The sequence below is a fragment of the Sapajus apella genome, unplaced genomic scaffold (assembly GCF_009761245.1).
Source record: "Sapajus apella isolate SASKATOON/1434 unplaced genomic scaffold, GSC_monkey_1.0 scaffold1, whole genome shotgun sequence".
In the NCBI taxonomy this organism is placed as follows: Eukaryota; Metazoa; Chordata; class Mammalia; order Primates; family Cebidae; genus Sapajus; species Sapajus apella.
Window position 1 is genome coordinate 83,178,424 of NW_022436941.1, and position 18,370 is coordinate 83,196,793.

Genomic DNA, 18,370 nt, shown 5'->3' on the forward strand with positions numbered 1-18,370 from the left:
GTGGTCTGAATAGTCAGAGCATTGAATTCGATCCTAGTTTTGGTTCTGTCATTACTTAGCTGTGTGAGCTTGGGCAACGCATTTGGTATCCCTATATATTTTCCTTCACCTATAAAACAAGGGGCTTGCATTGTCTTTATAAATCAAAACTTCTTTATGTCCCAACACATCCAGGGCCAATCCCATGTCCCCTTATAGACACCCCTTACTGGTATGTGCATGTGTGTGCACACACATGTGTGCACGCAATCACGCACATGCACAGGCTCACAGGAAAGTGTTGGGAGTGATGTGTGTAGTTGGAATAAATGTCTTAAATATGTCTCTTTTGGGAGTGGAATAGTGTTTTTACACTCCTTTCTGCTGAGAACCTTGTATCGGAATATATAATCATCTCTGAAATTCCAGCTCTCAATTGAGCTGTAGGCAGCACTGGTCCTTTGAGCAGTGACCACCCATCTAGTTTTATTTCAGTTGCACCCTCAAATACCTACCCACTGAAAACCATATCCGACCTCCTTCTCTCCCTCATTTTCCTAGCCCCAGGCTCCTTTCATAGAGTCAGCTTCACCTTTTTTGGCCTAAAGTTTTGATCGTTAAAATCACTGTTGGATTGGGCCAGATTTTGCACTAGTCCCTTGAGATGCTCAGATTAAAAGAACTCTGTGGTCAGATAAGTCTGAGAAGTGCTGCCTATTATAGCATCATCTCCAAAACATTCATAATGCTCATATTAGTCCTAAAATAAAGAAATCCTGAAATAAGGAAATGTTAAACTTTCTTAACTCGAAGCTTCCAAAATTACTATGAACATTAAAACAGTCTTTTTGTTCTTAATACTTATTAACCTCCCAACTTCCTACAGGACTACTGTGCCATAGAATGTTCTTTGGCAAATAATCATGTAACAGAAGAACATGTATTGTCTCCAGAATTTCCTAAGTGTGACTCATACATGCTCTGTGGGAGAGCTTTTTGGGTTCTTTTCATTAAGCTACTTCAGTTTGTCTGATTAGTTTATTGAAACCTGGGCCCCAATGGGGTACTTTTGGGGTAGGGCTGGGGTATGTGGCAGGAGCATAGTACTGGCATTCTTAGGAATATTAGAGAAGACAGAACTAACAACAGTATAGAGTACGAATGGTGTGGTAGGTTGATAAATGATCTAAAGAACATCCGTGCTAACTCTCTGGAACCTCGGAATGGGACCTATTTGGAAAAATTGCATTTGGAGATATCATTAATTATCTTGCCATAAAATCATCCTGGATTATCCAGTGGCCCTAAATCCAATGACAAGTGTCCTTGTGAGAGACACACAGAGGAGGAGAGACACACAGAGGAGAAGAGACACACAGAAGAGGAGGTGACATGGCCACAGAGGCAGAGTCTGGAGTGATGTGGCCACAAATCCAGGACTGCCAATAGCTGCAAGGCACAGAATCCCCCCAAGAGCACAGTCCCTGTGACCCCATGGTTTCAGAATTCCCATCTCCAGAATTGTAAGAGTCAATTTCTGTTGTTTTAAGCCATCCCTTTGGTGGTAATTTGTTATGGCAGCCACAGGACACTGATACAGGGGCAAGAGCACTGAGGGAGAAAACTGTCCCAGTCAGCCCTGACTGCTGTCTCCCAGCATGGCTCAGTTGGTGCCAGCTCTGAACCTGGTGGGTATAGGAAAGTCCTTTATCCTGAGATGGGACTCATGGTCCCACCTTACATTGCCTGCAGTCCTGAGCAGCAGTCCACGTAACATGGAGTATGAACTGTCTTTCCTTTTCCCCCCAGGCCACAGGGGCAGAGTGCTGCACCTGGCTTTGAGTCCAGACCAGACCCGGGTGTTTTCTGCTGCAGCTGATGGGACGGCCTCTGTATGGAGTTGCTGCTAGCACCCAGCCCCTCTAGATTTCAGTTTCCTCATTTCTAAGTGAAGATGATGATGTTGGCCATGCCTTCTCCATGGGGTTTTTATGAGTATCAAACAAGTTGAAATATTCTTCTTGATGTGAATGCCTATTCTCTGTTCTTCTTTCTTAGATTGCTTTATTTGCTCTGCTTCGCAGAGATTGACTTCTTTTCTTCTCTGCTTTCCTCTTTCTGCTCCCTTCCTCCCCTTCTTACCCCTTTCTAGAGATTCATTTTCACTACTTTATTCAAAATAACACCTACAGCAAAGATTTCTACTTCTTTCCCATGTGACTTTTCTCCCCAGCTCCAAACCTCATATTTCTGATTGCCTCGGGATAGTTGCCTTTTGACATTCTTTCCTCTTTTTAGCTTAATCTCAACACATTGAAAACACAACTCGTTCCCTTAAAAAACATTTATTAAAATCTCACTGTATGCTAGGTGGTATGTTAAGCATGCATATTACTTTCTCTAAAAATCAGTTCTCTAGGAATTCCTTTCCCTTCCTGATGGTCTCATCCTTGTCCTGGTACCCCACTGAGGGATCCTCCTGATTATTCTGCTCTGTGCTTCCTCAGTTCACCCTTTGCACTTTCTTCTTTTGCTTCACTTAGTCACATCCTGAGTGCCTGACAGCCAGTCTGCTTAGAGCTGATTCTCTTGACTCTCCTCCTGACTCCACACCACTGCTAGATTAAATATCTTAAAGTCCTGCATGATCCTCTTAGTCCCTTGCTCATAAGCTCTCATTGACACCCTGTTACCAAACAACACCTTTGGCTTCTGGAGTCCAGAGCCCAGGACCTGAAGTTAGGAGACCTGTTCTTGCCTTCGCTCTGCCATAAATATACCCTGTAACCTTGGATGTGTTGCAGCGTCTGCAAAGATAGGAATTTGGATCTGATCACTGCTAAGGTTCCTTCGAACTGATCACTATATGAAGACTTTGGCTGAGTCTTGTGATTTCTTGCCTCATTGGAGCTTTTCTTCTCATCTGAATCCTTGCTTCTCTCTCCTTTTCCTTTACACACCTACACAAGTCCTAACCTCTCCAAGGAAGTGTTTCAAAATGATGTTACCTGGGTTTGAGTTCTTGGCATTTGTCTATGTCATCTATTTAGTATTATTAAACTATTATAGTTGTTTAAAAAAATCTTTTATTACTATTTGAATCTTTGGTTATTTTGGTTTTAACATCCTGAGGAGTTAAAATTGAGGGCTTGAGGGAGCATGTGTTGTACTTTTTGGTGCTCTTTAGAATGTTCTGCATATGCCAGATAACAAATATTAGTTGATTATTTTTTTTTCCTTTGACATGATTTTTTTTTAAACTAGTACATAACCACTCCCTATGCCCCCAAAATTGATACAACAAAACAAAAATTTTGAGAATTCAAACATAGACTAGTATGTACCAGGGCAGTTTTGGACTCTTCTGTTAAGTTGGTGTTAATTTGTCAATATATTTTTAAATTTTCTCTGTTTTTAAAATTTAGATCTGTTTGGTAATGTTAGTAATTCTTGCCTTAGAAAATTTTAGGCCACTGAAAGCCACAGATGTGATACTTTTCTGCAATGCACACTCTTCTTTAATGGTTTTAATTTGATCTTCTTAATAAGCCAGGCATAAACTGTAAGAAAATATTTAGAAGAAAATGAGCGAAATGATTAGATCATTTCCAGTGTCCCATGTCATTCTGTTCTGGATACTTCTGTTTTAATATTCTCATGACACTGTGTCATGACCAAAGGCCACTTCTCTCAATTAATACTGGCATGTGAGCAAGAGGCTCTCATTTAAGAAAAATATTAATATATCTGTTACTACGATTAGATTTGTTGGAAAGTTTGGAATATGGTTTTCATAAAGAAAAAGGTAAGCTTTCAGGTAACATACAAAACAAAAGCCTGGGCTACAACTTATTTTTAAATTTTATAATTAAAAAATTTTTTGAGTAATAATTCACATATAGTAAAGCACATAAGTCTTAAGTTTATAGCTTGATGAGTTTTAAATTTATGAATAAATAACTGTGTAACCACCATCTAGATCAAGATATGAACATCTTTAGTACCTAAAGGGATTCCTTGTGCCTACTTCTACTTAGCAGGTCTACATTTTTCTTTTTCTTTCTTTTTTTTTTTTTTTTTTTTGAGATGGAGCCTTGCTCTATCACCCAGGCTAAAGTGCAGTGGCACAATCTCGGCTCACTGCAACCTCCGCCTCCTAGGTTCAATCAATTCTCCTAATTCTCCTGCCTCAGCTTCCTGAGTAGCTGGGATTACAGGCATGCCACCGGCTAATTTTTTGTAGTTTTAGTAGAGATGGGGGCTTCACCTTATTGTTTAGGCTGGTCTCGAACTCCTGACCTCGTGATCCACCTACCTCGGACTCCTAAAGTGCTGGGATTACAGGTGTGAGCCACCGCGCCCTGCTCAGGTCTACATTCCTCTGACTGCTATCTCAGTGGATTAGTTTTTCCATATGCTAACTTTCAGATAAATGGAATCACATCATGCATATTCTTTTTTATCTCACTTTTCCTCAACATTAAATTTGTGTTGCATCTAACTGAAGTAGTTCTTTTTTCATTACTATGTAATATTTTATTGTATGACTGCATAACAGTTGTTTATCCATTTTATTGTGTGGATATTTGAGTTATTTCTAGTTTTGAGTTCCAAAAATAAAACTGTTATGTCCATTTCCGAACATATCTTTAATGGATAAAAGTGCTCATATCTGTTTCGGATCTACCCAGGAGTGGAATTTCTGGGTCATAGGTTTATATACATGTTGAGTTTTAATAGACACTGCCAATTTTCCTATGAAGTTGTACTAGTTTACACTTCTACCAGCAATCAATGAGGGTTCCATACAACCACTTTTTAAACAGAGTTGAAAATCTGTAATACATATTGACGGTAGGGAATAGTCCATCCTTTTTGCAGTTAAAATCTGAACTAACAATGAGGGATTGTAGCAAGTATTTAAAATACTATTGTAGTTACTGTCTCAGAGCCTCTTTTTATGTAGTTGCACCAGGTCTCCTTTTCTAGAATAAGGGTTCTTATCCCTGGCTGCATATGAAATCATTGGGGGAACTCATATAAAGAATACCACATCGTGGGTCCCACCAAATGACAATTAAATCCGGATCTCTAGAGGTGGGACCTGGGCATTGATAATTTTAAAGAGCTTGGTGAGCCTAATGAACTAGCATGGTTGAAAACCAATGGACTATTATTTTAGCCAGTCTTTAAGCTATGCTCCTTACTTTGTTTTAAGAACCTGTCTTCTAGTGTTGCTGTATGTTATTGGTTTGAATATGTATTATGCATGTATATATGTGCGTGTATATGTGTATATATGTGTGTGTGTGTATGCATATATATACATATGTAATATATGTATATATTGAAATTTGTATTGTATAATAAATAATATACATATATAAAATTTATATTACTAAAGGGACTATAGAAATTGAAAGAATTTGTTCACATTATCACATCTTGAAGTGATTGCAGGCTGATAACTATCTACCAAATTCATGTAGAAAAGATACTATGAGGGCTTTTTCCAAAGAAAACTTTCTGGACACAAGTCAACATTTACTCCCTACTATGGGATGGCAGCCACTGTAACCACCGTGTTGATTGGATCTACCCAGTCTCAAGAACAAAGAGAACTGAGAAATCACATAGGTAATCCAAGGCTTAAATGCAGGCACTGAGAAAGAAGGCTGACTTTCTATTGTATAATTTTCTTGACTGCCCAAGAAAATTATATGTATGCCCTAGAATTTGGAAAATAATGTAAGGCATTGCTTGTTGCTTTTTGTCCCATAGACTCAGGTTCTTGTGTATAACATGAAATGCAGGTGCTAATGTGGAGCCCTATATTTCCTTTTAACACAAATGTTCCAGACTGGCTGTTTCTGTTGCCCTTTACTGCATTTGTTATTAGATCTGATCTTAGGGGGTCATTCTTGCAGGATTCCACTGAGATAATGAGATGAATAATTCAGGAAGCATTCCCATGTCACTTGACACACAAATGACTCTTGTGACACTAATCATAATCCCTCCCCCTTGCATTATCTACAAGGTTGCCATGTAACTCTGCTTCACTTTTCTGGTGCAGATCTGCCCACTAAGGTTACAGGAGAGAGACAGGTACGGTCATGCAAATTGATTTTATTTGCGAAAAGATTAAGAAGCCACAGTAAATGAAATGAAACAGTCATTTAAACTGCCCCCTTGATAGTCCCAATTATCCAGTTGAGATATTTCTGTGAGAGAAGAATATAGACACCAGGCCTTTGAGGGTGTCCACATTTCACAGGGCCAAAGGAAGTGACACCTCGGAAAACACCCCCGCACAACAAAGGGCTTCCAGAATCTCCCTGGTGGAAAACAAGAGGGTTGGGGAGTGGGGTCAGTATTGAGCATTACCACTAGTGAAATGGAAGAAATTCTGCAGTATTTAATATGGAGTTAAGACCAACCTGGCCTTAATTGAAGATAGTGCTTAAAAATTAAAATGTTTGGAAATATTATAATACTTTTGAATTGGTTCACTTGGTTTATTTATGAGCCAGTGAAAATGGAAATGAAACTTGTATATGTTATCAGCTAATTTTTGAGACTGTTGTTCTGCTTTTGGAAAGGAAAGTCTTCTGTTTATTTGTCATTTTCTTAAAATGCTTAATAACTCAAGGGGCAAAATAGTCAAATGCAGATGGTACATTGAGGCAAAGAATAAAAACCATGTTTTCTGGTTCTTCCAGTAGACAATTGCCTTCTCAAAGAAACGAAACCAAATCAGTCCCTTTCAGGCAAAAGTTGGCCTTATGAATATATAAAATAAAGAAGTGACTGGGCTGATAATAATCTACTAAGTTCACTATGTTGAAAATATTCCCTGAACAGGAATATATCCCCTGCCTGTTATAGTAACTGGCATTTGCAGAACTAGTCCTTTAGGTTTAATTCATCAATAGCAAAATTCCAGGGTTTTGAGAGGACAGGGAAGGATTGCCAAGCTTCAGTGGTGGCGGGTGGCTGCTGAGATGGGGACTAGTGTCTTGGGATGCTGCCGTGGCCTTAGGATGCTGCATGTGGGTTCCAAAAACATGAAGGTTCTGGATTCCTGGGATCCAGGGTGGTGGACAAGGGAGGGAATGGGTGAACTAGGGCAGAGAAGAGAAAGTAGACAGGTACTAAAGACAGATGTTGTCTTTTCCTGGGATTTGGCTAGCTTTGGTTCTGAAGGCAAGACATAGATCTAGAGAAGGAGAGACCTTTGGATTTCTCAATCTCTGGTACCTCCCAAACAATGCATACGGCACACCCCTGTTCAGGTAAGACTCTATAGGGTCTTTGGGACAAATGAGAAGTGCAAGCTAGTACTCAGTTTAAAAATCTGTAAAATATTTCTTCTATTCTCGTCTTTAAGCATGGCCCTGTTCCACCCCTTCTCAGGGGGCTCTAGGATGGAAGCTTACACATTCTCTGGTGTGAGTTATGCTTTGAAGTTGTTTGCTGGGGATTAAACTAAGCTCTAGGAAACTATGGGGTCTGGCTCGAGGTCTTCAGCCAGGCTCGTAAATGACAGACATGTCAGACGTGCCTGAGTTAAATGGCAGAGGAATGTGGTGGGGAAGAAGAGGGAGTGTACTGAAATGGGGAAAGAACACTGAATGCCCTTGAGAAACCTTGACTTCAGCTCTTGTAAGTGTTGCATATCTTCAACATTAGATCTACATATGTTAATATGAAGAATGAGACAAAACATTGCTTCTTGGTAATTTTTGTATAAAATCAAAAATACATAGTAGGTCAATCCATGCACTAGCAGTGAACTTCTTAATTTTGATTAATGACTCACTTGAGCTGAGCACATTCATTTACTTGACTGGGTTTTATTAAACTTATTTAAAAAGCACTAGGATCCTGTAGAAGCCAGTGCCATGATGAGACAAAGCATGACATTACATTTTCTATACTTTAATAGCTAAAATGTGGGACCTTATTTTACTTACATTGCACGTGTCTTTCTCACCTCGGTGGCTTCCAGCACAAATCATATTTTTTCCAATTACAGGGTTAGAATTATAGTGCTTTGGATCATTGCAGATTTTTCTGTCTATGATGGTGATATTGACTTCTCTCAGAGTATCGGACCGAGATGACATACTCTTAATCTTCCCCCACCCTGCAACTTGGCATATGGTTCCTGGTTTCACGTCATCCCCCTTTTTAGGTAGATGAAGGGTAGTCACATATTTGTTAATTGTTGCTTTTTTCATCAGCTGTTGGAAGAAAAATAAAGTGTTAATAGGATAAGATAAATATTTACATTTTAACTTAAATTCTAGTCCAAATTTTCAGGATCCCTTTTATGTAAGTTTTTACAAAAGGGGTACAAGGAAAGGTTTTCACATCGGTGGCCAGGTTGTAGGAGGTTCTATGACTTTGGAGAAGGCAGTCAAAGATACGTACCTGTACTAGTTGAAGATCACCTTTGTGTGTGGTTGAATCATAGCATGGATAGGAAACCGCTTTCTTAACAAGCATTATCTGTTTTTCTGGCTCTTTCTTGGTTATTGAGTGAGCCCCAAGAATGACCTGGGACCTTTTGCTCCTGAAAACAGATACAACATTATTTACTGGATTTATTCTTTGTATTAGCAGTTGAGCATATGTGCTGATCCGTTTCACTGTCCCATTTGTAAATATGGAGGTGAGGAGACTTCTTTGTGACTCAGAAAGAAAATGTATGCTTTAAAGAATAAAATAATGTTTATGAATAAAAGAATGTTTATGAATTCATCTTCCTCATCATCACCAGCTTATTTATAAAAAGCTAAACTAGGTTCATTGGAAAACAAATAAGAGAATTCCATGGCAGCAAAGCCAAGTCTTGTGCTTGTCTGCCCCTCTACCCCTATTTTATTTAGCTGTGATGGAGAATTGCTGGAAAGCAAAGACCTCAGTAGTCTAGAGACAGAAGCAAAAAGTAGCCAATAGTTGTAAAGTAAAGCATTGAAGGGATCGTTTAAAGAAAACAACAAACTCAAACGGGAAGACAGATTGCCGCATGGAGGAACCTATTTGCATGGCATTGAGTGTGTTGACGGGATGGTGATCTGAAGGAAGGGTCCAGGAGCCTTTTTTTACTCTTAAAGGTTCATTTTGGTTATCAAAATCAAAATGCTTTCTGATGTACTGATGATTAAGGCTATCATCATTCACAACCTAGCGTAAACTACACTAACCAGATTGTGTACACTGCCTCTTTTCTCATCAGCTGAGATTAGTCTCCCTTAAACTATCACATGTACCCCCAACATATGTGCAACTATTATATGTCAATGAAAAGTAAATAATTAAAAAATAAAAGAAAAAGACCTTAGAACAGTGCTTTCCAGCAGAGTATATTTTGATGATTAAATGTTCTTTTTTTTTTCACTCATCTCAACTTCATTTTATTACAACATCGAGGAAAATAGTTGCAGGAGGAATGAAAATGGAGAGAAACATAGAGATTAGGCTACTCACAGTTCCATTGTCTATACCTTCCTACAAGGGTATAAATATCACAGGTTTCTGTACACGCATTGGAGGTTTGCTGTGTGTGTGTGGATTGTGTGTGGATGACTTCTCTCTAGGGTGTTGTTCTTTTAATTTCTTGACAGATGATGGTTGAGTTTGGTGTTGTCAGGTGGACTAGGAGGGGGCTCTCCCGCTAGGACTGAGACCCAGCCTTTTTCTTCTGGAATTTTCTGAACTGAGACTGAATGGCCACCACTGCACGTTCTATCTCTGGTGCATCCATGTCAATGTCAAATTCCTCTTGAACTTTCTTCTGTCCATCATTTTCACCAGATGTCTTTTCTTTTCCATTGGTTGCCCCTGCACCTTGTCGCTCACTCATGTTGGCTCTAACTCAGCAGCTCAGTCCCGCCACTCAGCACAGAGAACACTGCTCAGGGGTCACTGATTAAATGTTCTATGAATCTGCACTAGCTACATGTGGCTACTGAGGACTTGAAATGTGACTAGTGTGATTGAGGAACTAAATTTAAGATTTTATTTAACTTTAATTGATTTGAATTTACATAGCTACATGTAGAGAGTGGGAAAAGACCAGACCTGGGAAGAGGTTTGAATGTTGTGGTTGACAGGAGCATAGAGATGACTGAAGATGTGAGAGGAATTCACAGAGAGATACAGGAAGGCATTGGACACAAGCTTCCTGTACTTGATGGTTGCACCCAGGGCTCTGAGGGGGCACTGAAAGTTTCACCCTTCCACGCTGAAGCTAATTCGACCTGCACACAGTCTTGACAGAAGCAAAGCTCTGCAGCACCTGTACCCAGTGGCTCAGTGGAGACCTAGACCACAGAAAGAGCTTGTGGTTGCTGCTACCTCATAGCCTGATTCTTTGTGGCAAGTCTGGGCTTAACATCCTTTTAGGCTAAAGCAAGTGCTCAAAGACTTAAATGATGTGAAAATACATGTGAATCTCCATTGGCTTTAATGGGATCTACTCTTATTTTATTTTGAGATGGAGTCTCACTCTTGTCACCCAGGCTGAAGTGCAGTGATATAATCTTGGCTCACTGCAACCTCCGCCTCCCAGGTTCAAACAATTCTCCTGCCTCAGCCTCCAAAGTAGCTGAGATTATAGGCATGTGTCACCATGCCTGGCTAATTTTATATAGTAGAGACAGCATTTCACCATGTTGGCCAGGCTAGTCTTGAACTCCTGACCTCGTGTGGTCCACCTACCTCAGCCTCCCAAAGTGTTGGAATTACAGGCGTGAGCCAATATGCCCAGCCTACTCTTTTTATTAATGCTTCCCCAAATTAGAGTATCTTCACAAACATTTTTTTTAAAAACTCAGGCACTTACAAGTTACAGTGAGCTGCAGTCAACACCCAGTCTTTTTCAATCAAAGCCCCGCCACAGATGTTGTTTTTGTTAAGCTGAAGTAGGACCATGTAGGGTCTGGAATGAGGAGTTACTTCCTTTCCTCCAATAATTTTTTCACAGACATCTGTTCAATGGGAAAAGACAAATCAGATTGGTGCCCACCCTCAAAGAGCTCTACACAAAGCCACGTTTCTAAGACCACCCATACTTTTTGCACTCAGAGACGAAGTGTGGATGAGAGCATTTCCCCCAGTTTTTGCTCTATGTAGACCTGCAGATATCTGATGCAAATCCTATTCCTGTTGGACTCTGGGGTCCTGGAAGAGCTCTTCCACCCACATAAGCCAGGCCATTGACTGTTCCAGTATCATTAGGCTGGATGTCACAAACCAGCAGCCTCAGGCCCAGGGCAGAAAGCTCTGCCTTGGTCTTTACCATCCACAGTTGCTGCAGGAGATGCCAGTGGTAGTGAGAACCTCGAGTGCTCCCACCCCTTTTGGCTAAGTGTTAATTTGGGGGAAGCAGATAAGACTTTTAGAAGCCTCATACCTTCCCTTTTAACCCTAAGCCATTGCAAAAACACAGCTTGTGAACTGATATTAGCATCGTTTAGCTGTGACCCTCACTATGGGAATTTTGGTTATTAAACTGCACTGTTCTCATAAGTTAAGAAAATAACATCAATTGCACCTCCCCTTCAGTCTCTAGACCAAACCATGTGGTCTAATCTAAGGTCTTTCCCAATGAGGTAGGGAAGAGAGGAGAGAAGATACTATATGCAGAGAATTCTGCCTAAGCGACATTGCCTTGTTGATGGTCTAGAAGTAGAGACCCATTGTTAGGGAACAGTGAGAACTGAACACAAGGCAAATCATACATGCTGATGGAGAGAACCTTATGTCTTAGTGTACACTCTGAGCTCTCCACCTCCTGCACCAGATGTTCTTGGATTCTCCCAAAATACTTTTGCTGAGACTCATGGTTTCTTAAATAGGGCACCGTGCCTCTTGTTCCATAATTGGGACTAAGTCATTGCCAAAGTCACAGAAAAGTATTAATGACAGCTATAGATACCTTTCGTAAGATTTGATGAGGGCGAGAGCAACGAGGAGAGTGACCACATGAAATGTGGCTATTGTGATTTGAAAAAGCAGAGGTCTCTGCTTTTAGAAAGGGAAATGGGAGGAGGAAATTCTGGGTTGTGGAAATAAGAGGGTAAAGCGCTTATAGAAACAAGAGAACTTCACCCAATCCCAGTTTTCCTAGGGTGATTCATGAACAGATAGATTTCAACTGTGCCTTGCTTTGCTGTGTCTGTTCCCTATATGGGTCCACACTGCTCTCTCTGAACACAGGAACAAAGAGGAGCACAGCAGGCTGCTTTTGTTGTTTCCTTTGAAGAAAAGGTATGGCTGGATTCATCTACCCTGTTTTCTCTGCTATGGAGGATTTAACATGCCTGAATATAGTCATACTATGCCCTGCTTATAACATAGCCAAACTTTGTCCTGCAGCCTTGTTATTTTTAAATTTCTCCTCATTTTTAGGTACACAATAAATCAGAATTCTTTGGGAATTCCTGGCAAGGCAGGTTATTATATAAGTCCCTGCCTCCAGAAGCTGATGAATCATGGGAAAAACCATGGCTGGCTCTATATTGCCACAGCTCCAGAGTAGTCCTCACTTCCTAGTAGGGTCTTCACGGGAAATCTAGAGCTCCCCAAGAGCTGTCACCCTTTCAGTGGTAATACCATGAATTGTACAACGTTTTAACCCATGCACGTGCAACTCACACAAAAGCAGAAATATTGGTTCCCATTTGGTAGACAAAGGGATTAGCTTAATAAAAAATACTATAGCGTTCCCAAAGGGTTAACGAGGGAACTGGCCCAATGTCTTAATGTATTCCCAAAGAGTCTCTAGACCAGAGAAATAAGTGTAAAAATTCTAATAATTCCTGATTCACTTTTGGTGTCTGGGTCAGATTTGTCTTAATTGTTTTTAAACTATGCATTTTCTTCAGCAGAAAAGGCTGAGCTGACTAAGGTGCCAGTATTCCTTTCCTGGAAGCTACTATTTGTTTTACTAACTCAAGAGAGTTTTGTTTGCTCATTTTTACATTGTCCTTTTTGTCAACTTTCAAGTTACAAATTGGCAGCAATAAACATTGGTGGTTTGACTATCTTTTGCAAAAAGATTATAAGAAGAAAATTTGTTTTTCTTCTAAAATAACGAAATATTTAAAATCCAAGAAAGAATGCTATTTTTTTGTTTGTTTGTTTTTAAATAGAGTCAGGGTCTCACTATGTTGCCCAGCCTGGTCTCAAATTCCTGAGTTCAAGTGATCCTTCTACCTCAGCCTTCCTAGTAGCTGGGATTACAGGCATGTGCCACTGTGCCTGGCTAAACATTTTAAGGCTTGGGGGAAGACGTCTTTCAGTATGAGAAGGTAATATTACCAAAAATTCATTGAAAGTCTGTTCCATTTTGCTTCATAGTCATAATAAAAACGAGAAGAATCAGTCTTACCTCCAGGAATTAGCAGGAGAAAAACAACTGAGAGAGAGGATGCCAGAAATCTGTAGGAGTTCCTCATTGTGGCTGCTGTCCCACATCAATCGACCTGAAAATCTGTTTTCAGTTCTTAACTGCCTCTATCTTTATATTGAGAGTAAAAAGGATGTGGTTTCCTTTCTTTTTCTTCTTTTTTTTTTTTTTTTTTTTTTTTCCAAATTTCAAAGTTCAGCATTAGGAAACCAAACACAAGTAAGTGAGAACAGTGGATGATGGCTCACTGCCAGCAGGCACGTGTTCCTTTGTAGGACTGCTGAGAGGGGCACTGGAATTATACAGGGTGGGAGCAGGGCAAGGGACCTTGTTGCCATCAGAGGACACCAGGGGAGACCGTAAAATGTCTTAGTTAAGATTTTGAGGATGCTTTCATCATCTGCAATATTATCTTCAGTATCCGTGACTGGAAACTCTTTTAGACTTAAATTAGAGCTTTAAAAAAAGTCCTTAAAATTGGTCACCAATCAAATTTCTTTTTCTTTTTTTTTTTTTTTTGCAATAAAAAAATATATATTTTGTTGTATTTTAGGTTCTGGGGTACATGTAAAGAACATGCAGGATTGTTGCATGGGTGCATACATGGCAATGTGGTCAAATTTCTTTCTAGTCTCCTTGGGTTATGTAAGAATTAGTAGGCCGAGTGCAAGCTGAGGACAGGAGGGAGATTTATTTACATAGAGGCTCCAGCCTGGATTTTCCTTTTCCACTTTGCGGGGAGTGTTTATTGTGCTCCTGCCTGGTCTGTGGCAGGTGTGGGGACATGGGCTGCGGGGGTAGGGGCTTTTGGCCCTTTCCAGCCTTCTGAGAGTACGTTTCTGATTGTCTAGTTTCACAACTTTACTGAAAGTGTCTCTGAGTTTCCCTGTCTCCCTCTCTTCCTGCCCTTCTTCCTTACTTTCTTCTGAACACGTTCATCTGAGAAAAGAAATGGGAATCATTTTTGTTCTAATGTTGGGTTATGTCTCACTCTAAAAAGAATCAACCTCAGTTCCTGGAGGAACAGTATGCAGTGTGCTTTCTATTAGAAATGAGTTCAGCTCTTTTTTTGAGCTGAGGATGTGGTCTCCATTATAATACATATGGTCAGATATGCTGTCAGTATGTTGGGTATTGAACCAACTACTCTGTAGTTAACACCCTGATGACCTCAAACCTAGTGGTTACTTCTTTAGAAATCATATGACCTTAGAAGGGAGTATTGCTGAGACCCCTTGGTTTCTTTTTCTCAGATATTACAAGTGTATTAAAGGTTAATCATTTTCAGTAAGAGCAATGAGGTACCCTGCTACTGGTTTTGGTGAGTAATTTTAGTGCAGACTTAAAAAAGTTAAATTGTAATTAACTATACCTACTGAAACATTCTTAAAAAAAATTGATAATTTTGTTTGTTTTTATGGGAATGGTTCTTCCATTTATGTTGACTTCTAACAACTTTATGGGATCTAATTTACACATTATAAAAGTCACCCTTTCATAGTGTACGAGTCAATGGATTTTAGAATATTTGCAGAGTTGTGCAGCCAACTCCATAATCTAATTCTGGAACCTTTTCATCATCCCTGAGGAAGCCTTGTATCCATTAGCATTCACTCTCTTTAGGCAACCTATAATCTACTTTCTGTCTCTATGGATTTTCCTATTCTGGACATTTCTTATTAATGAAACCATACATTATGTGGTCTTTTGTGACTGACTTTGTTCTCTTTGCATAATGCTTTTGAATTTCATCTACATGATACACTGTAACATGTATCAATACTTTATTCCTTTTTATTGCCAAATAATCATATGGGTATAGCACATTTTATTTATCCATTCTTCAGTTGATGGACATTTGGGTTGTTTGTCCTTTTTAGCTATTATGAATAATGTTTCTATGAACATTTATGTACAAATCTTTATGTGTACATATGTTCTTATTTCAATTGGGCCTATACCTAAGAGTGGAATGGCTCGATCATATGGTAACTCTATATTTAACATTTTGAGAAACTTCTAAACTGTTTTCCAAAGTGGCTATATCAATTTATATTTCCGCCAACAATGTACAAAGGTTCTAATTTCTCTACATCATTTCAATATATTTTTAAAAAATCACTATTTTAGTGAGTGTGAAATAATATCTCACTGTGGTTTTGATTTGCATTTCACTAATGATAAATGATGTTGAGTTTCTTTTCATGTGCTTACTTGTCATTCATATATCTTCTTTGGCAAAATGTATATTAAAATTATTTGCTGCCGGGCGCGGTGGCTCAAGCCTGTAATCCCAGCACTTTGGGAGGCCGAGGTGGGTGGATCACGAGGTCAAGAGATCGAGACCATCCTGGTCAACATGGTGAAACCCCGTCTCTACTAAAAACACAAAAACATTAGCTGGGCATGGTGGTGCGTGCCTGTAATCCCAGCTACTCAGGAGGCTGAGGCAGGAGAATTGCCTGAACCCAGGAGGCGGAGGTTGCGGTGAGCCGAGATCGCGCCCATTCACCTCCGCCTGGGGAACTATAATTCACCCGCCTTCTAAAAAAAAAAAAAAAAAAATTATTTGCTAATTTTGAAATTGGTTTATTTATCTTTTTATTATTGAGATGTAAGTGTCCTTTATTTATTCTGGATACGAATTTGTTATAAGACATATGACTTGGAAATATTTTCTCCAAGTATGTGGGTTGTCTTTTTTTCCTTGATGTGTATTTTGAAGCACAAAAGTTTCTAATTTTAATAAAGTACAACTTACCAATTTTTTTAATCCCTTTTCCCTTTGGTGTCTTGTCTAAGAAATTACTAACTAACCCAAGATCACAAAGATTTACTCCTGCATTTTCTTCTAAGATTGTTGTAGTTCTATTTTCTTTCTACATTTAGGCCCCTTGTTTTAGTTAAATTTTTCATGTAGTTTAAGTTAATTTTTGTGTATGGCTGAAGTAGGGTCCAACTTCATTCCTTTGCACGTGAATATTCAGCTGTCTAGCATTATTTTTTGAAAAGATAATTCTTTCCCTGTGGAATTGCCTTGGCCCCTTTGTTGAGAATTAAATGTTAGAGTTTATTTCTGGCCTCTCAGTTCTATAATATATATGCATATGTCTATGCCAGTACCACACTGTCTGATTATTGAAGCTTTGTAGAAACTTTTGAAATGGAAAAGTTTCAAAAAGATTTGAGTCTACTAACTTTGTTCTGTTCTAATAATCTTTTTCAAGATTGCATTAGCTGTGAAATAAGAATGTTCAAAATTATATATGCAGTGATTTCTTTACATTCTTGGGAAAAATTTTAATTTATTCTAATGTGAATGAACCGTTGCAATGTCGAAAACCAGTAGTTCTCAAAGTATGGTCTGTGGACTCCTAGGGGGTCCTGAGATAAGCTGTGAGGTCAAAACTATTTTTTTTTTTTTGAGACGGAGTCTTGCTCTGTCGCCAGGCTGGAGTACAGTGGCGCAATCTCGGCTCACTGCAACCTCCGCCTCCTGGGTTCAAGCGATTCTTCTGCCTCAGCCTCCTGAGTAGCTGGGACCAGAGGCACGTGCCACCATGCCCAGCTTATTTTTTTGTATTTTTAGTAGATACAGGGTTTCACCATGTTGGCCAGGATGGTCTCGATCTCTTGACCTCGTGATCCGCCCACCTTGGCCTCCCAAAGTGCTGGGATTACAGGCATAAGCCACTGTGCCCGGCCGTCAAAACTGTTTTCATAACAACACTAAGATGTTGCTAGTCTCCCCCAACCCTCACCATGTGTTGACATTTATACTGATTGTACAAAGGCAATGAAGGGTAAAACTTTGGGTGCCTTAGCAGGAATCAGAGCAGTGACACCAAACTGTGCTGGCAGTCACCGTGTTCTTCATTGTCAGGCACTTTCAAAACAAAAAAACAAAACAAAACCTAGTTTTATGCAAGAATGTCCTTGACGAGGCAGTAAAAGCAGTCAAAAATTTTTTAATTTTAATAATCTTTATCATGTTGTAAAAGTCTTTTTAATATTCACTTTGGTATGAAAAGTATGTGAAATATGCATAAAGCACTTCGGGTGTACAAGGGCTCTCTTAGGAAAAGCAGTAGTGCAGTTGTTTGAGCGATGAACTGATCTGTCTGTTTTCTTGGAATACTGATTTTACCTGAAAAAATGCTGACAATTATTCGGACATGGACATTTGTTGAACATTTTCTCAAATATGAATGAAATGAATTCGATATCTTAAAGAGGGTAACTGATCATTTTTGTTGCTATGATACAATTAGAGCTTTCAAGTGAAAGAATTTTTGGAAAACATGTGTCTGCTATCACAAGCTTGCTCTCTTTCCAATACTTAAAGATTTTCCTGATGAGGTGGTGATAGTATTAATAAATATGACTGTAAAAATACTGTGTAATGAAATGTGTCAACATTTGGAAAATCTGTATAATTCAGTGAATTCATGGTTTCCAAAAGGGCAATGTGTGCTGTTACATGCATTTGGTTTTGAATTTGCTGGGCTCTTTCCAAGGCAGCAGAGTAATGAATCTTGAGAAATATGGCTGGAATCAAATTAATTAATTAATTAATTACACAAACATTTATTAAATGCCTATTAGATGCCCGATGTAATGCTAGATGCCGAGGATAAGAAGCAAAGGGTATCACTCACTACTCTGGTAGCTCTCTGTTTCTTGACATGATGGTAGTTAAGGAGGTGTGTTCACTGTGATAGTTCATTGAAAAATAAGATGTGTGCAAGGGGGAGGGAAACTGCCTGCTTAAGGCACAGACTCTCAGGGCTGGTAGAGTTATGGGGGTTACAATTTATTCATTCATTTTATAAAAATATTTATTAAACACCTAGATACTGGGAATACATCAGTGAGCAAAACAGACAGAAATCTCTGCCCTTATGGAACTTACATTCTAGTTAGAGGAGACAGATTTAAGTAATAATTACAGATGTAATACATAGGATATAT

At 39.2% G+C, this 18,370-nt stretch overlaps 2 protein-coding genes and 1 pseudogene across 3 annotated transcripts in view; 1 reads left to right on the plus strand and 2 right to left on the minus strand.

The window, feature by feature from the left end:
- The window catches only part of CDC20B (cell division cycle 20B), a 56,315-nt gene extending 54,355 nt beyond the window's left edge, over positions 1-1,960 (plus strand). Inside the window, exon 12 of the mRNA XM_032280845.1 lies at positions 1,789-1,960. Within this exon, the coding sequence (XP_032136736.1) occupies positions 1,789-1,889 (101 nt within the window). The 3' untranslated portion in view covers positions 1,890-1,960. The remainder of the gene's footprint in view (positions 1-1,788) is intronic.
- Positions 1,961-6,088: 4,128 nt separating this feature from the next.
- Positions 6,089-13,499, minus strand: GZMA (granzyme A). Its single transcript, XM_032280857.1, has 5 exons — positions 13,382-13,499; positions 10,832-10,976; positions 8,416-8,557; positions 7,956-8,225; positions 6,089-6,317 (listed from the first exon to the last, which is right to left on the minus strand). The coding sequence occupies exons 1-5, from the start codon at positions 13,446-13,448 to the stop codon at positions 6,159-6,161; spliced, it is 783 nt and encodes a 260-aa protein (XP_032136748.1). The 5' UTR covers positions 13,449-13,499; the 3' UTR covers positions 6,089-6,158.
- Positions 9,373-9,936, minus strand: LOC116553404 (annotated as a pseudogene). Its single transcript, XR_004269741.1, has one exon. The product of XR_004269741.1 is annotated as a calmodulin regulator protein PCP4 pseudogene (transcript).
- Positions 13,500-18,370: the final 4,871 nt, after the last annotated feature.